Here is an 18,275-nt window from a genome sequence, read left to right as displayed (position 1 = left end):
CTCATCTTGTACCTGTTACGTCTTAATATGGGTTTGATGATAGAATGGGAAAATAGTTTAAGTCAAAGTAGTCAACCATTTGGCTTTTATACCCATCCCATATAAATTAGTACACACCCACATCACAACCACACATTTGTTAGCAACTCTGTTTCCACTGGGATGGTTGTGCTGTCTAAGAGCAGCGATATTAGCAAAAAACTGCACGTTCATCAGTGGGTTTAAGTGCTGGCTCCCAATCGGTGATATCGCTCTTTATGTCCTCTCTACTTTTCTCTCCTATCTCCTTCCTGCTGGCTAGGAGGTTACCTACTAAAGATATTTAGCTTTACTAAAGATAGGTGGTATCATTTCCCATAATTAAAAAAAAAAATTGCTGGGAGACGTTACTTAAAGCATTAAAGAAAAATAGATACTACTAAAGTTCTGAACTATTACTAGGACTTAATGAATATAAAACTGCTTATCCTTTTTTCTCTCATTTTGTTTTCTTTCTTGGTCAAGATTTTTCAAGATTTCCCGTTATAATTTGAAGAGTATTTCCTTGCACAATGAACAGGGTGATTTAGAAAAAAATATATCTGTAGGTCAGGTGAAAGACAGTATGATCATCACTTCATTGTCTGATTAACCCTAAACCACATTTGGAAAAGTTACTGCATTTCTTTCTTTCCCTCTCCTCCACGTCCAACTCTAGTAGTGAATTAAAATACTTTCATTCATCTTAGTTAATTAAAATTCCAACCTCAACTCCTATTTCTCCTAATTTAGTTTAAAATGGGTCTTTTTATTGTTGTTTGATATGGAGAGGCTCTAAGTGAAGATCTAGATTTTGTCTTCTTCATTCTTTTTTTTTTAAGATTTTATTTATTTATTTAACAGAGAGAGAGAGAGAGAGACAGCGAGAGAGGGAACACAAGCAGGGGGAGTGGGAGAGGGAGAAGCAGGCTTCCCGTGGAGCAGGGAGCCCGATGTGGGGCTCGATCCCAGGACCCTGTGATCATGACCTGAGCCGAAGGCAGACGCCTAACGACTAAGCCACCCAGGCGCCCCTGTCTTCTTTATTCTTAAGGCACTGACAGCACTCTTTGCTATATAAATGTTATATCAGAGTGTCTTTTTTTTTTTAAGATTTTATTTATTTATTTGACAGAGAGAGAGAGAGAGAGCACAAGCAGGGGGAGCAGCAGAGGGAGAGGGAGAAGCAGGCTCCCCACTGAGCAAGGAGCCCAATGTGGGGCTCGATCCTGGACCCTGGGATCATGACCTGAGCTGAAGGCAGATGCTTATCTGACTGAGCCACCCAGGTGCCCCTCAGAGTGTCTTTAAAACACAACTAGAAAATAATCAAGGCAATAAAAATAGTTAAATGACAGTGGTAATTAATTGGACCTTTCACTTTTTACTTTTAAAACCTACTCCTATTAAGCATACATATGAAACACGTTCTTGACTGGTCTCATTTCATGACACCAAATCTTATGCACATGTGTTAGAAGCTCCTGGCCCACCTCAGCCATTAGGAACACTCTTGAGTCAGATTTGGGTTGTATTTCCTTTTGGGTTGTAGTCCCTCAAGAAAGCCTATTGGTTTACGTTCTAGATAGTATAGCCAACTGATCTTTTCTGAGTCCTGAGTATAAGCATTGCTTAGTTTTCTTTGCTCAGTGGGGAGTGCTGGTCAACCCCATAGGCCAGATGGCCAGGAGAAAGCAGAATAAACACTTCCCTTAGTTACTTAAGTACAATTTAAATGAGAGTGCGTGGAAAAGGTTGAATTTATAAGCTCAAGGTGTAGGGGTCACTAAAGATTTGCTTTTGTCTGAATTCCTTCCAAATGACCAAGGCTGCTGAGGAATTTATAAAAGAGTAGGCAGTAGGAATCATGGAATCAGTCACAATTCCATTTTATTTTATTTTATTTTATTTTATTTTATTTTATTTTATTTTATTTATTTTATAGATTTATTTGTTTTAGAGAGCGAGAGAGCATGAATGGGAAGGGCAGAGAGAGAGGGAGAGAGAATCTCCAGCAGACTCCCCACTGAGCATGGAGCCTGATGTGGGGTTCGATGCCCTGACTCTGAGATCATGACCTGAGCCGAAACTGAGTCAGACACTTAACTGACGCCACCCCCCAGACGCCCCACAATTCCACTTTAAATCCTTTTTGTAAAAATGACTGGGGAATCAGCATTGAAAAAGGTCAGAGCGGCAGAAATCCTTCCCAAGCCCTCATTTCCATGGCCAAGCTGGGTCCCACATGTCACCCCCACATCTACCCCATTCTGTGGGGTAACCTACTTTCCTCATCTTCCTCATCAGTCCTACTCAGGGTGTCCTGCGAAGCCTGCTGGGAGGGCTCACTGTCCTGCTCCCAGACAGTGCCCGTGCCCGTGTTGGAGCGGGACATGGTGGCCAGGCTCAGGCGGTAAGCGGAGGTAGAGGTGCCCACAGTACTGATGGACGTCTTCCCTTGGTAGGCTGGGGGTCGAGAGACCAAAGGAGATGCATGGTGAGCGTCTTGAAAGAAAACAAATGCTTGCTTCAAACTCCTCCCTTGTATCAAGGCTCCCTGTATTTTTTAGGAAAGGTCAGTTAAATAGTGTGTCTCAGATAAGTGGTCTTTAGGATAAAGTAGCAAGTGGAAGTGAGATTTAAAAAGAAAAAGAATTGGCTATTGATTTACTCATAATTGAACAGTTTCCTCAGGGGAATATAGTATCCCTAATAATGTAAAATGCTTTGACATTGCTTTTGATTTCAAATGTGAAGGCTGGAAGAATGCAAAATAATTTTGACATGAATTGAAGCTTCCAACTTGGCAGATTTTACTGAGAAATTTATCTCTCCTGACACAAGCATGTAGGAGTAATAAATGCATTGTCTGATAGGAACTTCTCAATCAAAATCAGAATACGTAATCAGAACTGTGTTTGCATTCTCCTTTTCTGGAAATGATAACTTATAAAATATCCCCTTGCATGTGTCAGGTTATTTTATTATAAAGCAGAATATTTGAATGGCACTCTGCAGATTTCACTAAGACTGTACTTGTCAAAATCTTTGTCTTTAATGCATCGCAAGCAATAGTACATTTTAGAAAGAAAAAAGCCACACATATGAGAGTCTACTTATGGGTAATGACTGCCCTCTAATGGCAGATAATGATTTGTTTTCCCTCCTAGTAATTTCCTGTTAATAATCGTAAAAAGTAAACAATGCACCCCCAAAAGAAAATCTTTTAAATAATGTAAAGAAAGGATCTCCTAGCCTGCCAACTCTAATTCAACCCTACCTCCCCCAATCTGTAAAAGTTCAAGGCTTTGTAAGCAATCATTCTAGTTCTGTGTGTAGATTCTTTATTCTCTACAGAGTCTCGGTTTCCTCATTCCTTAAGTGGACTCTCCGTTATCGACCTTAAGGGCATTTGCGTGGACTGAGTGAAATAACATCTATGAAACCATCTACCAAATCCCCCTTCTCCTTTCCAAAAAGGAAGTGAAGGCAAGCATTTCAATACCTTTTTTCCCCCTAGTTAAGTAGTCAAGGAAGAGCTTCACTACTGAAACGAAGATTGAAAAAAAAGTTTAGAAAAGAGCAAAATTAAAATCCCATGATACCCCTTGCTTTGTTGCTGGCATTGATCACATAGTCCAATCTACCAGGGAACTTACATGACTACCTCACACATGGTTCCAAAAAGAGTGGTGACCCAGACAGAGGCATTCTTTGTAGGGTGTGAGTTCCATGAAGCAAGCGAATGCAAAATACCCCACAGTTACTCACCTGAGCCACTATGAACTGCCTCTTTTAGAATTTTTAGTTCACTGTTGAACTCGGCAATGAGGGAGCTCTTGCACAGAGGGCGTGGGATAAAGCGTCGCTCCAGCTGGTCTGCGATGTGTTGCCGGGCAGAGAGCTCTTCATGATTTTCTGCTGGCTGGGCCAGAAGCTGAAAGGAAGGTATGGATTCTCAGGTCCTCAATTTTCCCATCTGTTAAATGGGCTAATTATTGTATCTATTTCATAGTTGGTTGTGAGGCTGAAATAAGGTAATGCAAATGAAGTTTTTAGGACAGTGCTTTATATAGGAAGCTCTTAATCAATACATTATTTTGAATCACTGCCCCAGGAAATTCGGGCATGAGAAGATTAACACAGTAGATGAATAGTGAGGGAGGATTTGGGGGGGGGGGAAACATGCTTTAACTGTTCTATCTTTTCCATGTTTATTTAAAATCAGATCTCTATCATGTCACGGAAGAAAGGAGAACCTTCCCCAGATCCTACCCTTGGCCCATCTTTTTTTTGTCTTTTTCCCTAGGGGGCAGTGGTGAGTCAAGAGAGGGCAGAGTTTTAGAGAGTTTCATAACGCTCTCACTGCGAAGGTACTCCTAACATGACATTTGATCCTCTGGGATCCATTTTTGAGCTGTTGGCTTACAAACACGGTATTAAAAGGTCCTCCTAACTAGCTCTCCTGCGTCGCACAACACCGCCGCAGCAATCCCGCCTTAACCTGGAGAGAACACATCCCCGGGGCTCGGCGCTTCTGGGCGAAGCGCACACCACACCTTGCACTGGATGAACGGGCGCAAGAGCACGAAGATGGGGATTCGGGTCCGCACGATGAAGTCGAGGAAGTCCCACAGGGCCAGGCCTCCCACCTTGCGCAGAGCCATCTCCTTCACCTGGAGGCTCAGCCAGTACCACTGGCTTCCCAGCTGCCTCTCAAAGCAGACGAGAATCACCTTCAGCGCTTCACACCGGGAAAAAAGAAAAGTAAGCCTGCGCGTGTACTTGGGCCTCGGAGGAACCCTGTCTGCACCCACAGCGCTTTATGCGTCAGAACATTTTCTGAATTTCCAAATTGTCTCCATGTTCCCAAGAACCTGAATGCTCTCCTGAGCGAGCGTTCTGACATCGAGACAAAAATCTGGATGTTTTGATCTGTTTGGATCCTGATTAGGAGAACACAGCTACCTTTCTTAAGTACATTTAACTTCGATTTGGACAACACAGAGCCAGGTGGTTCATAGAACGGAAAGGGAAATGTATCCTAAACATAATGTGGGGCTAATATTTAGCTTTCTGAAAGTGCCGTCTTAGTGGCTTTATGGTAATACCAGCACACCACTCATATCCTAAACTAAAACATGGGTGTTTAAAAAGATTTTTTTTTTTCTTCTAAGCATAGAAAGAACATATTCTTGCTATTTAAAGTAAAATCAAGCCATGCAGACATGCACAAAATTAAAAAAAGAAAAAGTCCTTCCGCTTGCCAGCTCCCTTCCCGACCCCACCACTCCCCAGAGGTAGCCAGGCAATATGTTTCAGTAGATCCTTCCAGATGAAAAAAACTCCAGCCTCCTCCCTCCCTCCGTCCTCCTCCCTCGTTCCTTCTCCCCCCCCCCCCCCCCCCCCCCCCCATGCACATCTTGTTGATTACTAAACCCTGTTGGATTTCTTTTGCAAGATCTCTTGCTTCCTAGATTCTGGCAGCCCTGTCACAATCTACATTTATTTATTTATTTATTTATTTATTTATTTATTTGGAGGGGAAGAAGATTTCCCAAACAGTGTGTCAGGACAAACCAGAATACTGTAAGGATGCCAAACATTCTGGCGGGAGCGTCCTCTGACCCCCTCAGCTCTCGGCCCAGTGTCTGCTACCGGGCAGTCGAGGGGAAACTGGGCCTTCTTGATCATGTCTTAAGGCCCATCTCAGCAACTAAAAGACATACAGAAACCCAACTCCATACAGCCCTCAAAGTCACACATACCTTTATCGCCTATTTTGGACATTTACAGGGGACAACCATGCCATATAACACGGAGAGAGATGTTGTAAGAGTCTTCTTTACCCCTCCCCCTCCTCCTCAAAATCCCATTTTTCACAGCCATCATTCGTCCGAATTCCTTTCCCTTGACTAAACAAACAAACGAAGGGACAAAACACAACACTCCTTTCCCTACGCTGAGCTTGGTGACATTTCTACTGCTAGGTGCCTGTTAGCCTTCTGTGGGTCTCTGCCATTCTCCTCCTTCACTTCCATCAGCCCAACACATAAGCAGGATAGCAAGGGGCTCAAGAGCAGGGACTCAGGTGCCAGATGGCTTGGATTTGGACTTTGGCTCTGCTGTTTATTAACTGTGTGACTTTAGGTAAGTTACTCAACCTTTCTGGGCCTTTGCCTCTTCAGTCCTAAAAGGAGAAGAACATTTACTTCTTAGAGTTGTTGTAAGGATTCAAAGTATAGAAAACACTGCTTGGTGCACAGGAAGTGTTCAAAATAAATGCAAAAATCAATTTGAAACAGAGGTCCAGGAGCCTGGCCAAGGAACCAAAGGATTCCCCTTCATTAAAAAGGCAGAAAGTGGAATAACCCGAACATAATCACTCGTCAAGTGTTTTCTCCTAACCCTGCCTCATGTGTCAAGGCCTCTGTTTCCATCATCCTCTGTGCAGTACCAAGCCTTATGCAAGCCTCAGTCCTAGAATCTAGATTTTCTTGGAACCCCACATTCTCATGGCTTTGGCAACTAAGCCCCACACGGGTCAGGTCCTGTGCAAATGCATTCTTATTTCCTTTTTTTCCCTTTTCATTTTCATTGTCAATCACATAATTTTCTAATACGCTTATTTATTTCTTTTTTTAAAAAATAATCTCTAGGCCCAGTGTGGGGCTCAAACTCACAACCCCGAGATCAAGAGTCACGCTCTACTGACTGAACCAGCCAGGCACCCCAAATATTTCCCCTAATGATGCAGTCCAAACATCTCACACATTCCAAACTCCAAGGACCTGTTTTTACCAGTGTGTATGGTTCATCTTCTACTCCCCACACCAAGATCTGCTTTGATAAATTGAAAAATGTCAGGCACAATCTTCTCAACTTGGTGCTTTCGAGATTTTCTGCTGTTAGTGCTCCTTAATTCTCCGTGCTATGGCAGGAGTGGTGTTTTCCACTGGCTTAGTTCACTGAGGGCCAAGGAGAGGCTCTCCAGTGTTCCACGGGTCAGGACCAAGTTAAAGGCAAGGATGGGGTGATGGAAACGTAGGGGTGAAGCGAGAAGGAAATTGGCAAGCCTCTGGGGGAGAACAAGTCGACTGGCCTCACCAGAGTGAAAATCAAGATGGGGATTTAGAGATGATATCATAAGGGAAGAAAAATAGCTAGGAGGGGGCTATAGTACAAGGCCGCCATGTCTTGCTGCCCAGGATGTGGACTGCCCCGCTCTAGGGGCTCCATTCACATAGATGACAGACCAGTGAGTCCCATGAGTTGTGTCCCTGTATACCAGTCAGAGTCTACATCTGATAACTAATGAGACGATAATCTCAGTAGTGATCTCATATTTAACCAGCAAGGAGGAATTCTTACTGCCGATGCCTTCCTTACATGTCCAGATGCTGTGAGAAAAACAACCAAGTAATTTAGGCACCACAGAGAGGAAAGTACTTTGGTTTTTGGCATATGTTTACTGGCATATGTGTACAGACTCTTTTGCAAGGGTGATGCTTCTTACTTGCTCAAGTGGCTTCTTCAAATACTTTGTGGATTGAGGTCTTTTAAAATCGTTTTTGAGTCAAGGTGTCACATAACTCAATAACATCATACATATACACACACAAACACACATACACGGAGAGAGAGGCGGGTGTGGGGAGAGTACCCACCCAAGTATGCGGCTTGGCTGGTGGACTCGGCCAGGCCCTCCCTGCGCAAGTCTTTGCCCGCATCCCCCGGGGTGGAGCAGTGGGCGGGGGAGCTCTCCAACATGAAGTTCTTGCTCCTGGACGTGCTGATGATCCGCGGTGGCAGGAGCACGTTAATGACCGTCTGCAGGAGCAACTGCACCTCGGGCTGTTCGAGCCATGGGCTGTCTATAGTGCAGAGTTCGGAAGAGGGAAGTGGAAAGAGAAGCAAGTCACGAGCTAGACTTTCCATGTTAGACCCAGAAAAATTCAGCTCTCTTTCCAGTTCCAAACTAGAACACCCTAGAAATTTGGGTGTTTCCCCACCAAGTACAGCTTCTCCTCTGGACAGAAACCGTATTCCTGATCCTGGGTGTTCTGTCCATAGTCAGCACCCAAGGGCTTGTGTTCTTAGCCAAATCTCTGCTTACCATTTCAATCTCCTTTCTTTTTTCTGCTCAAATACTCATAACATATTGTCTTTACATTTGAGATAAGCTTTTCCTAAAAGAAAAATCCCCCAAGAAGGAAGAGTAATGAAAACAGATTGAAATGTAATGGCACTGGTAAGGTTTAGGCTAACCCTAACGGCAGCAAATTATAAAGTCCATTCACTTGTCAATTCACACCACACTGTATTTCAGTTAATACCATTTTCTTATGGAAACAATGGTCTCCCAATTTTTGCTGTACTGAAGGACGTATCTTCTAAGAAGTGGAGCAGAGAAACTCTTGACCCAGGGTAGCTAAACTGAAATGAAAGAAAACCTCTATTTCCTAAGATAACCCTGTTTAAATCATTCGGGTCGACTTCAGTGACGGCCTTCATGGGAAAAAGAATGAGAAATAACAGCCTGACACTTAAGAAAACACAACAATGATAAATTCCCTTTAGTTAAATTAATCAGACCTTTGCTTCCAGATCCTACTGTGAGCACAAATGGGATGAGTAGATTTAAAAGCATCCCCTCCCTTCGCTCTTGATTGGTGAATGGGGAGATCACATGGCTTAAGGGAAAATCTTCTTTTAAAGCCTGTGCAGCAATAATAGAAAAAAAAGATTAATTGACCCCCACACCCATTTGGTATGTTTGTTTTTACACAGCACGATGGAGGCGGTGACTCCCTGTTGGCTGCTCCTGGAAACTATGAGTTCAATTGCGCCGTGTGCAAGATTCACTCAAAACTGATACTTTACCATTTGCTTGCCATAACTGAGAGTTATATACCTAAAAAAACAGTAACATCTTGAATATTAAATGCAAAATTGTAATACTTTTGGTCTGGTACAAAAGCAACCGAATATCCCCATTCATTTGCTCCATGTGTCCACCAATAAATATTTTAGAGGTAAAAGAGAAAGAAGAAAATGAGAACTTGCCACCTATTCCATTTGGGAGTTATTTAAAAGTCCTCTGACCTTTGCACAAGGTCTCCTCCAAACCAGAAACGAATAGGTAATATAGAAAGAAAGAAATGATCTCTGTACACAGGTCATAAACATGGATCACTTTAGGGATCATTGTTTCCTTTCTGCATGGTAGCCAAAGCTCTTGCTTAATTTCTTTTCTACCATCACCCATTCTCTGGATGATGGACCATGAAGTTGTCAGATCATGGATGTGTCATTATCCATTTACATCAGTTGTATATTTCCCATTAGTCACAGAGCTTTCTGATGATCTACCACTCTCTAAAATTAGGTGACACACAGAAAGAGGCAGGGGAATTGGCATTTTGTACTTTTTGCCTTGGGAATAAATATTTTAATTTTAAGAAATAAAATCACTGGGAAAGCAAAAAAAAAAAAAAAAAAGCAACCACAATATTCAACCCACAATCATTAAAGTAAATTAAGATACTCAAAGCCTAGTAGTAACATTTGAAAGAATTTTATATTGCAATTCTTTCTGCAAATAATTTAAAACCAGACTTTGAATATTTCTGTGTCTTTTAATTAACAATTGTGAGCTGATTATCTGTGAGCCATTATTTTCCTAAGGTTTTGCACACATTTGAAATGACTTCCGTGGTTCCTGACGTTGTGGCAGGACCACACGACTCTGCTATTTTTGAGATCTCGAGAAGAATTACAGAAGCACAACTCAGGGCCAAGCTCAGGACTGAAGCTCTAAACCCGTAAAAGTTTGGAGCTGTTTACACTTTTGTTTCACAGATTTTGCCCAGCCTTTGCAGAAAAAGAAAAGAGAACACCATGATCTGGTGCCTCAACCAGCCACTTAATGAGCGTGACAAACAGGTAAGGCAGTCACACCTGTATCTGCAATGCTACAAGCCGGACAACAGCTGTGCTGAAGGGCAGAGGTGGTGAGAGATAAGGGCTGAGATGAAGAAGGGGTAATCCATCAGCAACACTGGAAGGTCCTACCACTCCCATCACCTGAAATACAAACAGAGCACATGACCAGCCTTGACTATTGCAATTTCATGCGACCGTAAGTAAGGGAGTCTCATTCAATAATCATAATGATGATAATAAAGTAATAATGATGATAATAATAATAATTTGAAGGTTGGACATGTTACTTTCAGTCTGCTCTCATCGCCTTCTGTGGAAGGCATGTAATGTCTGGAGTCCGATCGAATGTGACACTGGATTCGGCCAAGGTTTTGTAGAATGTTGTTTATAGCTAACTATGTAAATAATGGGAGATGAACCAAAAACTCTTCTAATCAGGAGATTGGACATACTTACTGGTGGATTCAAAGGAATGCAGCCCACAGTTCTTTAAGATGGAGCTGGCAGTGACGACGATGATGATGGCATAACGCTACGTGTACTAGGCATTCCAGCTATAGAGTTATAGCTCAACTAGGTAAGCAGCAGATCCTACTCAATGAGATGCTCTCACATGATTTCTACATCGTACAAAACCTTGTGAGGACCAGACTCTAGATATTACATCAATGATAAAAAAATTTTTTTTTCTTCCCATAAATCCTAGACTGGCCAACTCATAGTGTCCTTTTGCACTTAAAAAAGAAAAAAAATGTTCTCTTTGCACTTTAAACTCCCCCACACCGGATGACCTCAACTTCTAGCCAATTGTGCGGTCTCCGCCACCCCACTCTCCAACTGGCAGCCCTCAACTCTCAGCGCAACTTGAAGAGGCCCATTGTCAAAGTAGCGCGTGGGAAGCAGCACACCAAAATCCCATCTGTGTAGGGATGGGCCCCTCATCTCCCCACGCACCACCTTGAAATGTACCTCCCTATTTTCAGTGTCACCTGAGCCGTCTGTTTTTGTGGGTGGGTAGGGGTACAAAGTGGTTGACCTGTAAATCTTCAAGTCAGAGAAATCAATAGCAGAGTGACATTTTTGCAAAGTTTCATAAGATTGCCACTTGGCTACTCACCAGATTGACACAGACATTGATCAGTGACCTAAGGTGAGGCAGGAAGGATATGATTGGCTGCCTCTGAAGTGTCAAACAAACCCCTTCAATCAAATTGCTGGCAGGCTCCCACTCAACCTGTCGCCTGGAATACAATATAGGAGCTGTTAGCAGCGTAGCTCCCTTCTGGAGGCCATCTGAAACAAGTGAACGAGACAGTGATTCTGACGCCATCTAAGACAAGACGGGTGTCTGAGACAACAAAGTGCTTCACACGGGATGAAGTTTACCCATGTTGTTCCAAAAGCACAGAGCACACTGGGAAGGAAAGAAGATACTGAAAACGTAGCAGAGGCACTCCTGCCCCACTCGACTAATGAGACAAAATCTATTGAAGAAAAAACAGAGATGATGAATGGGTTGCATTTTAAGTTTCCTGGTTTTAGCTTTGAGAGAGGTGTAGAAGACTGCAATTTTAGGTAACCCATCCTGGGGGCCATGACTCCCAACAGAACTAATCTGACCGCAGGCTGCATTTCTGAAATCTATTGATCAGACTACAATTGATCTCATCAGCTTTTATACCAGGATACAACTTATTAGATTTATATGGTTTAACTCCTGCCAAAAACATGACACTAGAAGAAAATAGTTCATTTAACAAGTGTTCTTTCTCGGCCTCTAAGAAATGATATTTTTGGGGCTACTTTCTAGGGTCATATAAATGGTATAAATCTAAACCCAATTAGATGAACATGGGATTTTCTGTAATAAAAGTCAGTCCAGTCTCTGTCTCAGTACCAGGAAGAGCCATCTCCATGGCCCCCAAATAAACAGGTTGGGTTTTAATGATATCAGCACTATTTCTCATATTATCCCAGAAACAATTCCTAAGCTTATATTTCCTACCAAAATGGAATTTCTACAATGACAAAATGGAAATGTTCATAAATGAGGATATACTGATATCCTGATTCTCAAGTAACCCACAAGGTCAGTTTCAGTCAACTTTTCCCTTGTTGAACTGAGATCAACGGAAGAAATTAAATCCAAGGCAACCTCAAATTCTCAGGATGCACCCCAAAGAGGTTACCTACAATTAACCCATGTACTTTTAGGAAGCATGATGTTCTTTACAACTGGGCTTGATTATATGACAAATGAGTCAACCTATGGAGATGTTTGACATCTTTATGTACAAGGTTATTTAAGAAAAAGAATTTATTTTGACACACCCTTGTAAGAATTTTAAGAGTGGCCATTTGCCAATAGGCACAAACGTTCCACTGAGACCATTAAAAAAAGTAGGTGTGCTGTAAGGACAGACATTTCCATGCCACTGAAATAAATAACCAATGTGTAGGCATTCGTCATCACGTTATAAAAGAATACAGGAACAAAATATCAATTACTGAATGAAATCTTTCAATTTCTTTTTTATAATTCCAACAACTCCTGACCACTACATAAATGAAGAAGAACACAGGCTAACACCTGGGAAAATTCTGACAAATGGAATGCTAAGCACGACAAATTCTTCGGCAAGAGTTGCATTGATTTTGGGTTAAGTTTAAAGGGACAGAAAATGCTCTCATTAACTCAAACTTGAAACTCCTGAGTTTGTAGGCTTATCAACATTTAGCCAGTTGAACTGTCTGCTCGTAGGTCTCCAAACTGGACTCAGATCTCCAGGTGGTCTGGTTCCGAGGCACCCTTGCACAGATAGGGAGGCTATCAGTGGATATTTCAGGTTACTGAACAGAGATCAAAGGGTAATCATGTTAATTTCATACCACCCTGAATTAGATGAAATGGTGAAACTTAGGTCTTTGTTATTAATCGTGGGATTTTTTCCAGCTGCTACATGGCTGCTTACTGTTAAGATTTGTCATTTCTCTAAACTATGTCAAAGCCAGTATTTTTTGAACATTGAATTAATTTTTCTTTTCGCCTCAGTTGTTTTATTTGTAAGCCACACCCTGCCTTATTTCAAAAGAAATTGAAGGATACTCACTGAATTTCTTATGTGTGTCAGATGAGGAACATGATAGCTAAGATATGAACAGATTTTTCAAGATGAACACATATAATTTGAAAGAATAGATTATTTCTTCGAAACGTAGACCCTACTACTTATACATTCATATACCTGGTTAGCTATGCACATATACCAACAGAAAACTTTCAAGTCATCTGTTCAAATCCAGATTGTGCCACTATCTTAAAGGATGATAAACCCTAACTTTGAAGCTTGTAATATTAACAGCTGACCAGGAGGCCTCCTCACCTCAAAGTAGGCATCTTATGAATTTTGTTGAACATTCTATCCAGTCTCTTTAAAATGAGGATAAGGGCTGGCCTCACTGCCTCGGCTGTCCAGTCGGTAATGGGTAGCATCTCCATGATGTAGCGCCGAAGCCCACGGCTCTCCATTGTCTGGGTGTCGTATGGTGCCAACTTCAGAAGGGAGTGTGCAATTTCTGCCAACCTAATTTTTTTTTCGAAGAATAAGCTTAGAATGCCACAATGGGAATTTTTCTCACACAGCATCATGTTAATCACCCTCCTTTCAGCACCTCAGCTCCCTGAACTAAAAACATTCTTCCCTCTACCTTCTACCCCTCAGCTCTTCTTGCATGTGCCCATACATTGGATACCTGCACATACATATTAACAGAGAATCATTGACTATTCCAGAGAGTAAAGGTGAATAGTATCTGAAGAGGAAACTAAAACCCAGAGAGATTGTCAGGCCAAACATATCTAGAGAATATGTATACATGCATATGTATATGAGGATATATATATATGTGTATATATATACACACATACAAGTACATACCCACATACATATATATAAAAGGTACATATATATATACACACATATATGCGTATAAAAGAGAATCTAAACTATAATGTATAACAAAATCACTAATATCAAGTGTCCAAGTAAGCTTCATGGCTTCCTAGCTCCCTCACTGCCCATAGTCAAAGTCAAAGGCATTTTATAAAATGTAGTATTGGTTTTTATTGGAGTCTAAGGAGTTCTTCAAACCCATTTCCCTTTCTCTCCTTCAAAGTGTCTTCTCTTTTTGTCTTATACATGGATCCTCCTGCTCTGCTGTTTTTGTTGTTTGTTTGTTTTTATATAATTGACCTAATTGGATTGTCTGGATGGTTTTGGTTTGGGTTGTCTCCTCCTCTCAAATTTTCCAACTCAGTTCCACACAGGGACTGCAAAAGGAAAAGCACTTCCTCCAAATGTAGCCCAGGGTCTGTCACCAGACACAGGTCCACGCTCTATGTCCTACGTACAGGATTCCTTGAGGGTGAACTGACCAACAGGACTGGTTTCAGGTAAATGCAATAGCTGGTTAACTGAAAAAACTTCAAAACTAGACATGGATTATCAACTTCCAAATAATACAAATATAATGGCATACATGATCTTAAAAAGCCAACTGAATTTAATTTTATGTGAAGGAAAAAGCAGTTTATTTATCTTTTAACCAAATTTTTCATTTTACTTAACTTTAATTTTATTCCAGTATAGTCAACATACAGTGTTACACTAGCTTCAGGCGTACAATATAGCGATTCAGCAATTCTATAGATTACTCAGTGCTCATCATAACAAGTGCGCTCCTTAATCCCCATCACCTCTTTCACCCATCCCCCCACCCACCTCCCCTCTGGTGACCATCTGTTTGTTCTCTATAGCTAAGAGTCTGTTATTTGGTTTGTCTCTTTTTTCTTTGTTCCTTTGTTTCTTTTTCTTTCTTTCTTTTTTCTTTTTTCTTTCTTTCTTTCTTTCTTTCTTTCTTTCTTTCTTTCTTTCTTTCTTTCTTTCTTTTTCTTTCTTTCTTTCCTTCTTTTTTTTTTTTGAGAGAGAGAGAGAAAGAGCAAGTGAGCAGGGGCAGAGGGAGAGGGAGAGAAAGAATCTTAAGCAGGCTTCACACTCAGCACTGAGCCAACTCGGGACTTGATCTCAAAGCCCTGAGATCATGATCTGAGCTGAAATCAAGAGTGGATGCTTAGCTGACTGAGCCATCTAGGCGCCCCACTTTGTTTCTTAAATTACACATATGAGTGAAAACTTATGGGATTTGTCTTTCTCTGACTTATTTCACTTAGCATTATACCCTTCAGATCCGTCCATGTTGTCGCAAATGGCAAAATTTCATTCTTTTTTATGGCTGAGTAATATTCCATTATATATATATATATATATATATATATATATATATCACATCATCTTTATCCATTCATCTATGGATGGATACTTGGGTTGCTTTCATATCTTGGCTATTGTAAATAATGCTGCAATAAACATAGGGGTGCATTTATCTTTTCAAACTAATGTTTTCATTTTCTTTGGGTAAATAACTAGTAGGGGAATTACTGGCTCACAGGGTAATACTATTTTTAATTTTTTGAGGTAACTTCAAATTGTTTCTTTTTTTTTAAAAGATTTTATTTATTTGACAGAGAGATACACAGCGAGAGAGGGAACACAAGCAGAGGGAGTGGGAGAGGGAGAAGCAGGCTTCCCGCGGAGCTGGGAGCCCGATGCGGGGCTCGATCCCAGGACCCTGGGATCATGACCTGAGCCGAAGGCAGACGCTTAACAACTGAGCCACCCAGGCGCCCCAAACTGTTTTCCACAGTGACTGCACTAGTTTTCATTCTCACCAATAGTGCATGGGGGGTTCCTTTAAGAAGAAAGCACTTTAGGGGTGCCTGGCTGGCTTGGTCAGAGGAGTATGTGGCTCTTGATCTCAGGGTTGGGGGTTTGAGCCCCAAAATGGGTGTAGAAATTACTTAAAATCTTAAAAAAAAAGAAAGCATTAAATTTTACGATTCTTCCCTACCAAATACACTGAGTAGTTGCAGAATGTGTAGAAGATGATAGTAAGAGGCCATGAACACCCACCCATTCATGGTAATATCTTGCATCTATGCTGTATGATTTGAGCTTGATCTTTTTTTTCCAGAAAAAAATCCTATATTCTAAAAAATATATCCAAGATTCTTATCACAGTGGCTGAAATGTCAATATTCTTTAAGGTACTAGAAATTCCTTTGAAAACAAATTTAAGAAGGGTAATTAAGCCACTCTCACTAATTATTTGAATCTTTGGCTTGAATCAGCATATGTCTAGTCAGGCATCCAAAGTATCCTACGGAAGTAGAATGCAGGACAGGGAGATTCTGATAAGAAAGGGGAATAGAGAGGCCTAATGTTGCCTAGAAGTGCACTTGTGCATGGTGCTCTCAGGAGGCATCCATACACTGAGGGTTTTCGGAACTGTTACTTAAGGAGAAGAGGATATTCCAGATAAAGGGACATCAGAAATAGGCTTTTCTATTTTTTCTTCCCTTTTTTTTAAAGACTTTATTTTAAAGTAATATCTATACCCAACATGGGGATCGAACTCACAACCCTGAGATCAAGAGTTGTATGTGCCACTGACTGAGCCAGCCAGGCGCCCCAAGATTTTCTACTTTTTTTTGAAGCAAATTTGCCTTGGAAAAGCCCAGAAAGTATAATCCTCAATCTTAAGGTTGAAAGAGATCTTAATATCCCTGAGGGAGTGGGGTTCCATATGTTGAACCTCTGACTGGATCCTCTTACTTTAAAAAAATTCAGCTTAAAGTAGAAATAAAAGATATCATTTTTCAGGCCCCACCCAAGATTTAATGAATACGAATTTCCAAGGATTGGGCCCAGAAATCTGCATATTTTTTACCTTAATTTTGAAAAATTTGAATATATATATATATATATATATATACACACACACAAACACACACACACAAAAGTAGAGAGGCAAGTATATAATGCACCCCTCATGTAACCATCATCCAGATTGAACAATGTTCAACTCATAGCCGCTTGGGTTTCATTTATACCCACAATCACTCCCCCCTCCACTACCCTGAACTCCTTTGAAGTAAATCCCAAGCATCAAATCATTTTATCAGTGCATATACTTCAGTATGTGTCTCTAAGATTAAGGACTTAAAAAAATTAACCACAATACAATTATGACAGCTAACAAGTTAAAAATAATTCCTATAAAAAGAAAGATATCCAGTCAGTTTTCAAAATTCCCACCCTATTTCCTAATTCTTAAATAAACTTTTCTTTAAACAAATCAGAATTAAATAAGCCTCATAAATTTCAGTTGGTTGATATTTCTCTTAAGTCTCTTCTAATATATAGGCTTCCCCTCTGCTGCTTTTTTTTTTTAATGTTCTTATAATTTATTTCTTGAGGAAATTGGCTGTCAAGTAGCATTTTCCACACTCTAGATTTTGCTGATTGAATCTCCTTGCTATCATTTAATCTATCCCATTGTTTCCATATTTAATTCAATTGGCAGTTAGACTAGGGGTTAGATTAGGTTAGGTTTTGATTTTTCTGGCAAGCGTATTTCACAGGTGACACATGATTCCTGCTTGTCACTCTTTATGATGTTAGTGGTCACTAGTGATCACTGCACAGATCCATTAATTCATTAGAAGTAGCACACTAGCAATATTGTGTCATTCCTTTTCTCATGTATTATCTATAGCATTTTAATAAGGAAAAATTTCTCTTTGATTACTCCAGAAGAGACAGGACAAATGCTTGAAAGGACTTATAGTGTAAGAGCTCCTAGGTGATTCTGACAGGCACTCTGATTTAGGAATCACAGCCAAGCCACTGTCTCTCTAACACGTGGATTGCTCTACAATAACTTCATCTTACTGGCACCCCGGATGGAGAATTCACCACTGCGTAAGGCTGCTCTCACCACCCTCACCATCCTTGGAGGTCTACACTCTAAGAAGCTCTCCTCATAGCTGGTTCCCCAACTCCCTCAATTTCGTCCATCTCGGCTTAGTCTGGAAGCATGAATTCAAGTCATCTTCTCCATAGCAACCCTTCATAACCAAGAAATAGTTATCGTCTTCTCTCCAGATTGAGCGTTCACAGTGTCCTTCTGGAAATTGTGTGTGAATGTGCATGTCTTAAATCATTTGAAACAGCCTGTGCGTTCTTCTGTTTATCTCTTTCTTGCAAATGTGCCATGCAGAAAATTCTTTACTTTTTAGGTTGTTTGTATGACAGATAGGAGCATATCTTATATGCACATATTTCTTTTCCCTTATTATTTTACAGACAACATTGAGAAATGCTTGAGAAAGGATCAATCTGTCTATTTCAAGC

At 40.9% G+C, this 18,275-nt stretch overlaps 1 protein-coding gene across 4 annotated transcripts in view; it reads right to left on the bottom strand.

Moving 5' to 3' along the window:
- UNC80 (unc-80 homolog, NALCN channel complex subunit) overlaps nucleotides 1-18,275 on the bottom strand; it is a 225,023-nt gene that overhangs the window by 14,401 nt on the left and 192,347 nt on the right. For all 4 annotated transcript variants that reach the window (XM_035726865.1, XM_027590728.1, XM_027590727.2 and 1 more), the window contains 8 exons: nucleotides 13,347-13,547; nucleotides 11,081-11,204; nucleotides 9,979-10,104; nucleotides 8,614-8,737; nucleotides 7,686-7,892; nucleotides 4,578-4,762; nucleotides 3,790-3,955; nucleotides 2,305-2,484 (listed from right to left, as the gene is read on the bottom strand). In XM_035726865.1, the coding sequence (XP_035582758.1) occupies nucleotides 2,305-2,484; nucleotides 3,790-3,955; nucleotides 4,578-4,762; nucleotides 7,686-7,892; nucleotides 8,614-8,737; nucleotides 9,979-10,104; nucleotides 11,081-11,204; nucleotides 13,347-13,547 (1,313 nt within the window). The remainder of the gene's footprint in view (nucleotides 1-2,304; nucleotides 2,485-3,789; nucleotides 3,956-4,577; nucleotides 4,763-7,685; nucleotides 7,893-8,613; nucleotides 8,738-9,978; nucleotides 10,105-11,080; nucleotides 11,205-13,346; nucleotides 13,548-18,275) is intronic.

This window comes from Zalophus californianus, chromosome 3, assembly GCF_009762305.2.
Source record: "Zalophus californianus isolate mZalCal1 chromosome 3, mZalCal1.pri.v2, whole genome shotgun sequence".
Classification (NCBI taxonomy): domain Eukaryota; kingdom Metazoa; phylum Chordata; class Mammalia; order Carnivora; family Otariidae; genus Zalophus; species Zalophus californianus.
This window is presented reverse-complemented; position numbering and strand designations above follow the sequence as displayed.